Source organism: Salmo trutta, chromosome 22 (assembly GCF_901001165.1).
Source record: "Salmo trutta chromosome 22, fSalTru1.1, whole genome shotgun sequence".
In the NCBI taxonomy this organism is placed as follows: Eukaryota; Metazoa; Chordata; class Actinopteri; order Salmoniformes; family Salmonidae; genus Salmo; species Salmo trutta.
Window position 1 is genome coordinate 42,156,765 of NC_042978.1, and position 11,755 is coordinate 42,168,519.

Sequence of the window (11,755 nt, forward strand, 5' to 3'; positions counted from 1 at the left end):
ACTACCATTAATACCACTACCATTACTACCACTACCATTACCTCTACTACCATTAATACCACTACCATTACTACCACTACCATTACCTCTACTACCATTAATACCACTACCATTACTACCACTACCATTACCTCTACTACCATTACTACTACTACCATTACTACTAATACCATTACTACTACTACCATTACTACCATTACTACTACCATCACTACCACTACCATTACTACCACTACCATTACTACTACTACCATTACTACCATTACTACTACCATTACTACTACTACCGTTACTACTACTACCATTACTACTACTACCATTACTACCACTACCATTACTACTACTACCATTACTACCATTACTACTACCATTACTACTACTACCATTACTGCTACTACCCTTACTACTACTACCATTACTACTACTACCATTACTACTACTACCACTACCATTACTACTACTACCATTACTGCTACTACCCTTACTACTACTACCATTACTACCATTACTACTACCATTACTACTACTACCATTACTGCTACTACCCTTACTACTACTACCATTACTACTACTACCATTACTACTACTACCACTACCGTTACTACTACTACCATCACTACTACTACCATTACTGCTACTACCATTACTACAACTACCATTTCTACTACTACCATTACGACCACTACCATTACTACTACTACCATTACTACTACTACCATTACTACTACTACTACTACCATTACTACTACTGCCATTACTACTACTGCCATTACTACTACTACCATTTCTACTACAACTACCATTACTACTACTACCATTACTACTACTACTACCATTACTACTACTACATTACTACTACCATTACTACTACTACCATTACTACTACTACCATTACTACTACTACTACCATTACTACTACTACATTACTACTACCATTACTACTACTACCATTACTACTACTACCATTACTACTACTACCATTACTACTACCACTAGCATTACTTCTACTACCATTACTACTACTACCATTACTACCACTACCATTACTTCTACTACCATTACTACTACTACCATTACTACTACTACCATTACTACCATTACTACTACCATCACTACCACTACCATTACTACCACTACCATTACTACTACTACCATTACTACTACCATTACTACTACTACCGTTACTACTAATCAAATCAAATCAAATTTATTTATATAGCCCTTCTTACATCAGCTGATATCTCAAAGTGCTGTACAGAAACCCAGCCTAAAACCCCAAACAGCTAGCAATGCATGTGAAAGAAGCACGGTGGCTCGGAAAAACTCCCTAGGAAAAACTCCCTAGAAAGGCCAAAAACCTAGGAAGAAACCTAGAGAGGAACCAGGCTATGAGGGGTGGCCAGTCCTCTTCTGGCTGTGCCGGGTGGATATTATAACAGAACATGGTCAAGATGTTAAAATGTTCATAAATGACCAATACTACTACCATTACTACTACTACCATTACTACTACTACCATTACTACTACTACCATTACTACCACTACCATTACTACTACTACCATTACTACCATTACTACTACCATTACTACTACTACCATTACTATTTCACAACCATAAATACTTTAATACTAGCAAGCACACACATTTACTTTCGTAAATGTAATTTTCTAGTTTCTTGTTGTTATTATTAAACATATTGTCCTGAGCACCTGTTCGAAAACACCTCACTAATAGAAGATACAGCATGACACAGTTATATTTCATACTCAGGTTGGTGGCTACAGAGCCCTACCAGGACATTGGCAGTAAGTGAATGAGAAAAAGAGAGAGAGTTTGGTTAGCTAGGGCTCTAGTGTCTCTTCTCTCTTTCAGTGTCCCTCTAATCCAGCCCAGGCTGAAGCTCCACCTCCTGTCGTTCCACTGTAGCAGGCCCTGTCAGGATGACACATCTCGTTTCTGCTGCCTGTCTAATCTCTACGCCAGGTCACAGGATGAAGTGGCCCATTCACACGCACACAAACACACAGTTCGCACCAGTCCACCGCTGCACACCCAGCCTCGCAGAGCCTAGAGCCAAGTCATGGGAGGGTGCAGTGTTTGGCGTGCATGGCTAGCAGCTATTCGATCACTTACCCTGTTCTGCAGCTTAGCTCAGACTGACATGACAGAAAGCTATGCCTGAGTAGGGAGGGAGGGAGTCCTGATTGACATATCACTGGTGAGATAGTGTTGTTTGTTTGGTGGTGTAATCTTATCCTAGGGTACTGCAGTATCAGGCGCTGCTTCCTGGTCATGGTTGGGACCCTGTTGATAACTCAAGAGGACTCAGAAGATCTAAACTCAGACAAAAAGAAAACCCTCACACTCAGATATTCTCTATTCTCAGTACTGTGTGGCTCAGTTGGTAGTGCATGGTGCTTGCAGCACCAGGGTTGTGGGTTTGATTCCCACGGGGGGAACAGTATGAAAGAAAGAAATGAAGTATTCAAATGTATGCACTCACTACTGTAAGTGCGTACTAAGAGTGTCTGCTAAATGAGTAAAATGTAAAACACTCACACACAACTATTCTCAGGATATGGGAAAACCAACACAGACAACATGTGCTTGAACACGTTTCTCAATCACATACAGTATGTATAACCCAGCAGCCATCGGTATGGAGAGAGGAGGAAGGGTTAACCCAGCAGCCATCGGTATGGAGAGGGGAGGAAGGGTTAACCCAGCAGCCATCAGTATGGAGAGAGGAGGAAGGGTTAACCCAGCAGCCATCGGTATGGAGAGGGGAGGAAGGGTTAACCCAGCAGCCATCGGTATGGAGAGGGGAGGAAGGGTTAACCCAGCAGCCATCGGTATGGAGAGAGGAGGAAGGGTTAACCCAGCAGCCATCGGTATGGAGAGGGGAGGAAGGGTTAACCCAGCAGCCATCGGTATGGAGAGGGGAGGAAGGGTTAACCCAGCAGCCATCGGTATGGAGAGGGGAGGAAGGGTTAACCCAGCAGCCATCGGTATGGAGAGGGGAGGAAGGTTAACCCAGCAGCCATCGGTATGGAGAGAGAGAGGAAGGGTTTACCCCAGCAGCATCGGTATGGAGAGGGAGGAAGTGTAACCCAGCAGCCATCGGTATGGAGAGGGGAGGAAGGGTTTTAAACCCAGCAGCCATCGGTATGGAGAGGGGAGGAAGGGTTAACCCAGCAGCCATCGGTATGGAGAGGGGAGGAAGGGTTAACCCAGCAGCCATCGGTATGGAGAGGGGAGGAAGGGTTAACCCAGCAGCCATCGGTATGGAGAGGGAGGAAGGGTTTTAACCCCAGCAGCCATCGGTATGGAGAGGGGAGGAAGGGTTACCCAGCAGCCATCGGTATAGGAGAGGGGAGGAAGGGTTGACACCAGCAGGCCATCGGTATAGGAGAGGGAGGAAGGTTAACCCAGCAGCCATCGGTATGGAGAGGGGAGGAAGGGTTAACCCAGCAGCCATCGGTATAGAGAGGGGAGGAAGGGTTAACACAGCAGCCATCGGTATAGGAGAGGGGGAGGAAGGGTTAACCCAGCAGCCATCGGTATGGAGAGAGGAGGAAGGGTTAACCCCAGCAGCCATCGGTATGGAGAGGGGAGGAAGGGTTAACCCAGCAGCCATCGGTATGGAGAGGGGAGGAAGGGTTAACCCAGCAGCCATCGGTATGGAGAGGGGAGGAAGGGTTAACCCAGCAGCCATCGGTATGGAGAGGGGAGGAAGGGTTAACCCAGCAGCCATCGGTATGGAGAGGGGAGGAAGGGTTAACCCAGCAGCCATCGGTATGGAGAGAGGAGGAAGGGTTAACCCAGCAGCCATCGGTATGGAGAGGGGAGGAAGGGTTAATGGTAGAGCTGGCCCTTTAACTGAAGAGGGTCTGCCTGATTGACTGACTGGCTTGCTACTGGCTGACTGCCTGGCTGAATGGCAGACTTGCTGACTGACTGACTGGCTGGCTGACTGGCTGACTGTGCTACTGCATGAGTAATGCTGAGCCATGGTGCCATGAAACTGTGACAACCAGAGGGAGGGGGACTGTGTGGGTAGAGAACAAATATAAACGAGGGGAAGGGGGGATTTGAATCAAACAAAGAAACACAAATTGAGAAATATAGGGTAGAAAGATGGAGGAGAGGAAGAGGTATAGAAAGAGGGATAGAGATAGATAGAGGGCTCAACAGTTGTGCCTGACCGCAGCTCGTTACAAAGTGTTGCATCAGTGCTACAGGGAAGCTCACGTTGCAGGATGACATCACCTTATACCGTCTCAGCTCTGCTCTGCTGCAGACAGGCGCTCCGAACACACCATCTGTTTGACAGCCCAGAGAGAGAGGGATAGAGAGAGAGAGAGAGGGATAGAGAGAGAGAGAGAGAGGGATAGAGAGAGCGAGAGGGATAGAGAGAGAGAGAGAGAGAGAGAGAGAGAGAGAGAGAGAGAGAGAGAGAGAGAGAGGGAGAATGAGAGAGAGAGAGAGAGGGAGAGAGAGAGAGAGAGAGAGAGAGGAGAGAGAGAGAGAGAGAGAGAGGGAGAATGAGAGAGAGAGAGAATGAGAGAGAGAGAGAGAGAGAGGGATAGAGAGAGAGAGAGAGAGAGAGAGAGAGAGAGAGAGGTTTGGGGGCGGACGAGACGGATAAAAGGTGAGGAACAAGGATGTAGACTAGATGGTGGGGGGAGAGATTTGGGTTGGTGAGAAGGTGGGGGTGTAGTGTAGCAAGGGTACTGCTTCCCCTGGCTGATATCTCTCCCTCTCCCCTGCTTGGCACTGTAACTGGCTGATATCTCTCCCCCTGCTTGGCACTGTAACTGGCTGATATCTCTCCCCCTGCTTGGCACTGTAACTGGCTGATATCTCTCCCCCTGTAACTGGCTGATATCTCTCCCCCTGCTTGGCACTGTAACTGGGCTGATATCTCTCCCCCCTGCTTGGCACTGTAACGGCTGATATCTCTCCCCCGCTTGGCACTGTAACTGGCTGATAATCTCTCCCCCCTGCTTGGCACTGTAACTGGCTGATATCTCTCCCTCTCCCCCTGCTTGGCACTGTAACTGGCTGATATCTCTCCCCCTGCTTGGCACTGTAACTGGCTGATATCTCTCCCCCTGCTTGGCACTGTAACTGGCTGATATCTCTCCCCCTGCTTGGCACTGTAACTGGCTGATATCTCTCCCCCTGCTTGGCACTGTAACTGGCTGATATCTCTCCCTCTCCCCCTGCTTGGCACTGTAACTGGCTGATATCTCTCCCCCTGCTTGGCACTGTAACTGGCTGATATCTCTCCCCCTGCTTGGCACTGTAACTGGCTGATATCTCTCCCCCTGCTTGGCACTGTAACTGGCTGATGCACTGACAGAGGCGGTAGAGGGTAGGAGGGTGTCGACTCATTCTGCTCCACCGCATCATTAACACTTTGGTGTCGGGTTGTTTTTTTGGGGAAGAGTTGCATAAGCCACGCGTGCCTAACAGGAAACTCACCAGACGGTTCCTCTGGTGCATTGCGTTTGGGTAAAGACCTATTCATCCAGTACTGGGAACTGGGACGGGTTTACTCACTGAATTAGAGCAAGCCTGGAAACTTCCAGACGGTGCAGCTGATCGGTTAGCTCGAGTTAGTGCGCACATGACTCCCGGCTGTCTGGTTGGCTGTTGCAGATTTCTCCAACAGTGAGTGTCTGTTGGACAGACAGACCAGACCGAAGCGGTTGATTAGAGATTCAGGTTTGAATCTGTTGGGTCTGAAGTGCTTTAAAGAACATGATCAAAAGCCAAAACGCAAAATGTGAACCCTCTATTCTATGTATCTGGTCAGACTCCATCTCTGTTGTATTTGAACCCTCTGTTCTATGTAGCAGGTCAGACTCCATCTCTGTTGTATTTGAACCCTGTTTTCTATGTAGCAGGTCAGACTCCATCTCTACTGTATTTGAACCCTCTGTTCTATGTATCTGGTCAGACTCCATCTCTGTTGTATTTGAACCCTGTTTTCTATGTAGCAGGTCAGACTCCATCTCTACTGTATTTGAACCCTGTTTTCTATGTAGCAGGTCAGACTCCATCTCTACTGTATTTGAACCCTCTGTTCTATGTAGCAGGTCAGACTCCATCTCTGTTGTATTTGAACCCTCTGTTCTATGTAGCAGGTCAGACTCCATCTCTACTGTATTTGAACCCTGTTTTCTATGTAGCAGGTCAGACTCCATCTCTACTGTATTTGAACCCTCTGTTCTATGTATCTGGTCAGACTCCATCTCTACTGTATTTGAACCCTGTTTTCTATGTAGCAGGTCAGACTCCATCTCTACTGTATTTGAACCCTCTGTTCTATGTAGCAGGTCAGACTCCATCTCTGTTGTATTTGAACCCTCTGTTTTGTGTAGCAGGTCAGACTCCATCTCTGTTGTATTTGAACCCTGTTTTGTGTAGCAGGTCAGACTCCATCTCTACTGTATTTGAACCCTGTTTTCTATGTAGCGGGTCAGACTCCATCTCTACTATATTTGAACCCTCTGTTCTATGTAGCAGGTCAGACTCCATCTCTGTTGTATTTGAACCCTCTGTTCTATGTATCTGGTCAGACTCCATCTCTGTTGTATTTGAACCCTGTTTTCTATGGAGCAGGTCAGACTCCTTCTGTAGGAGGGACGGTCCGTGACCTGTGCTGAGACAGACATCTGATGAGACAGACTCAACATGTGTGATGATGTCAGTCAGACTGACACTCATACTTTAGTTTGTATTTAGCTTTTATGGTCCTCCAGGGAGGACATGATATACACTGAGTGGTTTGTGCCCAATAGTGTTTTATGCCCATATGGTGCTGTGGCTCTGTACAGGGAGTGCTCGACCACCATATGAGCATTACAGGAAGGATGGCCTTCTCCACATGTCCTCCGCAGTTACCAGCCCATAGATGCTGTTACTGCTGCTGCTCTGACATACGGCACACACACACACACACACACACACACACACACACACACACACGCACACACCATTAGATAACCCTAATTGTGTATGACTTATGCAACTTTTTTTGTAATATTGTACATTTCTACAGAGAGAGACACAGACACACAGAGAGAGAGAGAGAGAGAGAGAGAGAGAGAGAGAGAGAGAGAGAGAGAGAGAGAGATACACAGAGAGAGATACACAGAGAGAGATACACAGAGACAGAGAGAGATACACAGAGAGAGATACACAGAGAGAGAGAGAGAGAGAGAGACAGAGACAGAGAGACAGAGAGAGAGACAGAGAGAGAGAGAGAGAGAGAGAGAGAGAGAGAGAGAGAGAGAGAGAGAGAGAGAGAGAATATAATGTCTGAGAAAGAAAGAGATGATCATCAACCCCTTGTAGTGAAAGGAGAGAGAACAGGAAGCACAATCATTCCTGTTTGGATTTGGACACTGGAATACTATCACAACCTCCTCCCTTGTTATTCATGATAAATAAATGGCCGCCGCGGCGCCTTTCTGCATGTGCTCCGGCTCCCCCACTCTACAAAGTTCTATGTGTAGTGCCGGACTATTTAACAGCCTACAGTTAAATTGTACTTTCCACTCTACTTATTACAGTCGCAGACAAAATATGAAAGCGCTAAGGGCAATGGATAATCGGCACAGAAATAGCACAGTCAGAAAATGTGTCATGCATCAAGCAGGCTATGGTCACATCATTGTGTAGTCAACCCCCCCCCATGTACCTTTCAGACTTCAACAACCATAACGGTCTCACATTTTCTCTCGATCAGGCATCTGTTAGCTTGGTCTTGCACTGTAGCTAGGCAGATTAGAATCTCTCTCTCTGCTGTTTATGTCTGCCCCATGACTTTGATCAGCACAATCTACACGTGGGAAAGTGTTTTACACACACACACACACACACACACAGGGCAGGGGAATCACTGGTAACCGATTCTAGCATACACCAGGGATTTTGACAGACAGAGCTACTGTAAGGGAAAGGGGGATACCTAGTCAGTTGTACAACTGAATGCATTCAACTGAAATGTGTCTTCCACATTTAACCCAACCCCTCTGAATCAGAGAGGTGAGGGGGACTGCTTTAAATCGACATTCACGTCATCGGCGCCCGGGGAACATTGGATTAACAGACTTGCTCAGGAGCAGAACAACAAATGTTTACCTTGTCAGCTCGGGGATTCCAACCTTTCGGTTACTGGACCAACGCTACCTAGCTGTCTGTCTTTCTGTGTCACTGGTCTGTTGCAGCAAACATACAGCACACTGAGAAAGAGGCATAAAAGGCAGGGCATGAAATCTGCAATCATACACACACAGACAGAAATACTTTCTAAATGTGATATGTTCCCATAGGAACCCAATTCATCTCTGTCGGTCTGGGCCTCCCCTTTTTTCCAATCCTAACTTTAACAGTAGTTTCAGAGTGTACAGAGGGTTGCTTACCCGACAAAACAGATTAATGAATTCAAAGGATACCGTTGAAAGATTAGAAGAAGCAGACAGTGTTCCAGTCTTGATGTTGTAGTTCAGATTGGATTGCAACCCCCCTGATATGTCAAGACAGGATAAAAAACTACTTTACTGCATTCTCTGTTTCTAAGCAGGGCCTACACTTTAAGTAGTTTATCCAAGCATACCTTTATTTAAGACCGTTTGATAGTCAGAGTCTGAAAGGGATATCGCTCTTAGTAAACGCTGAATCATCACAATAAAGCGCTGCTGCGTTTCTATGGATACAGAAGTGACAAAACCAACACCTGAGTCCCAGAGGTCACCTGTGGTTACACACAGACACACACACACACACACACACACACACACACACACACACACACACACACTCACCACCTGTGTAGCAGATGTTTGAGAGCAGCCAGAAACATAGGATGGCAAGTAAACACATCCCTGACTGATCCTCCTAACAAATTAATAAATTATGTCATAAAAATTAGGTGTGGGAGGGAGGAGGCAAAAGGGGGATAGTTTACACACACACATACACACACACACACACACACACACACACAGACACACACACACACACACACACATAAACACACACACACACACACACAAACACACACACTTACACATTAACACACACACACACTGACACATAAACACACACACACACTTACACATAAACACACACACACAAACACACATACACACACACAAACACACACACACTTACACATGAACACACACAAACACACACACACACACACTTAAACATTAACACACACAAACACACACACAAACCAACACACACACAAACACTTATTCATACAGCTGCTGGTCATTATCGTGCATAAAGTATGCAAAATGCAGGCATGATGCATCTCCCGTCTATTGTTCATGTGTTTCAGAGGGATCCAGTCATGATGCATAGATAAAACACAGCAGATGAGACTCTATCTCCTGTGGATTACCATGCAGGCCTAGTCAGTTCCTAAGTCATTGTTACCCTTCCATCTGTCCAGCCAATCCTGTGTGGCACCACCCCACTACAGGCAGAGACAGAGACAGAGGCAATTAAAACACTTTGACACACTTGACACAGAGGGGCTGTGTGTCCGGCATGAGCCATCTGGGATGGGGTACTGGGGGCCCCTCCGTTCCACACAGACCCCTCTGCTCCCCTAAGTTGTATTAAACAGATGAATTCAGTGACATCCCTGGCATATATACTGGGCAGGGGGACAGCCTCCCTTTCATTTTCTTGATGGACAGATCAGACAGAGGAGGGGGGAGATAGGCAACCAGATCGGCAGATTGGCAGATTGGCAACCAGATCCCCGAACTAGGCCACCAACCAGACTGGGTTAAATCCTCTTCTGATAAAATGCTCCTTTGCATATTGATGTTACATTGTTATTACTGGGTTATTAAATGTATGTTACCAGGGTGGTCAGAATGCTCAGTCAGTCTGGGCCCTGTATGCAGATCATCCATCTTGCTCAACACAATGCCGACTCATTGAACACAATGCCAACTCACATTGATTGAATGTGTCATAGGCTGAGGCCTTTCTCGTTTTTGATGCGGTGCATTTTGAAATTCAATTTCCAAGTGAATGAACAGTAAGCTGTAACATAGGTAGGCGTATAACATAGTGTGTGTTCTGTGCCCAGACAGGAGTTGTGGTTGTGATCAGAGTACTAGACATTTTACTGTCACTTTTCTCTCCTTTTGTGGTCTGCATCCATTTGTCCCTTTTATAGTAACTGTTTGGTCCAATCAGAAATTCACTTCCTGTATCCCTGATATTGTTCATTGGCCAGGAAGGTACACAAGGTTGCAAAAAATGTAAACTCATAACTCCGGCAACAATTGAAGTAAAGTCATTTTCCTAGTGGTTCCCTACTCTGTAGTCTGCTTACTACCCAGCTCACAGACCCTGGAAAGGCCCTACCCCATTCCCTACTCTGTAGTCTGCTTACTACCCAGCTCACAGACCCTGGAAAGGCCCTACCCCATTGAAGTTGCCATTTAAAATGGTTAAGGTTAGGATTAAAGTTAGGGTTAGGTAGGGGTTAATTATGGTTAGGGTAAGGGTAGGGGTTGAGGTAAGGGATATGATTTAGGGTGGGGACGTCCCAAGGATCCTGGATAGCAATAACCAAAGTAGACGGGATAGGAACATACCAATCTGTTTGTGGAAAAGGGGGCCAGTAAAATGATGAAAATTACTAACATGATTTCTAAACCCAAAAACAGCCAAACATGTTCATACCCATAAATACTCGTCCCTAACTATGTAATAACATCGTATGCAATAACACCGCGCAATAAAAGCACAAACCCACCTTCGGTACGTCATTGTTAGAAACGGCTGCCCCCCCGTGTTTCCGCGTGAAGTGGTAGCGCCGAGATGATGTGAAAGGTTGCCTGCTCGCTGCCAGTGTTCTTAAAATGAAGACGACTGCTCGGTCCCTGAAGAACAGACTTGATTGTAGAGCTGGCATCTACTTTCAGCTCTGTAGGACTTTTAGAACATTTTATAGGCCTTTGGAACAGTGAGGTTTTGTGTCTGATCAGAGCAGTGAATCCCGGTGTTTTTACAGAAGAATTCACCGTATTTATTGTGTCTGAAGCAGGGCTGCAGACCATCTGAGACGGCTGTAGTTGAGCTCTATCCTCTAGATAACAGTATTCACATCAGTCAAGTGTTGTACCGGTTTTGTCGTTCATCCTGTGCGCCTATATCCAAGTGACATTCACACGTGAAGTAAAGACAATGTACAATACAGTTTGGACTACGGAAAAAGACGAAGATGATTGGAGGGACGTGATGATGCCGTATTCCACAGAATTAATATTTTACATTGAAATGGACCAACCACCTCCAGGTAGGCCACTGAAACGGTCGGATAGTCACTGTGTGGTAAAATACTGTATCCTATTTGTGGATGCGGATTGAATGGTCCAAACTTTGAGAAGAACGCTTTGCCTGCGAACCTGTCTGTCCAGATAGCGAGCCTATTCATTTGGGTAACTTTGTGTTTGTTTCATTTCATAGTTATTACAGGTGCACAAATAATCCTTTCTTCTTTCTGAAATCGTTATAAAGCACCGACAAATGACCGTTATAGTTTTTCATTCAATTCGTTTTAAACATCGCTACATTGTAACTACACCGATAATATTTACCAACATCCGGGGAATTGTTGCTACTGTTTCAATGGTGATTACAATAATGTAGCATTTATTGTTACAATGTATCAGATGCGTTATTTAGTCTGCAACAATGTTTCAACG

At 45.8% G+C, this 11,755-nt stretch overlaps 1 protein-coding gene across 1 annotated transcript in view; it reads left to right on the forward strand.

The window, feature by feature from the left end:
• Positions 1 to 10,898: 10,898 nt before the first annotated feature.
• Positions 10,899 to 11,755, forward strand: part of LOC115158753 (phosphatidylinositol 3-kinase regulatory subunit gamma) — a gene marked incomplete in the record, with an annotated part of 18,551 nt that continues 17,694 nt past the window's right edge. Inside the window, 1 exon segment of the mRNA XM_029708044.1 lies at positions 10,899 to 11,346. Coding sequence (XP_029563904.1) covers positions 11,235 to 11,346 — 112 coding nt within the window.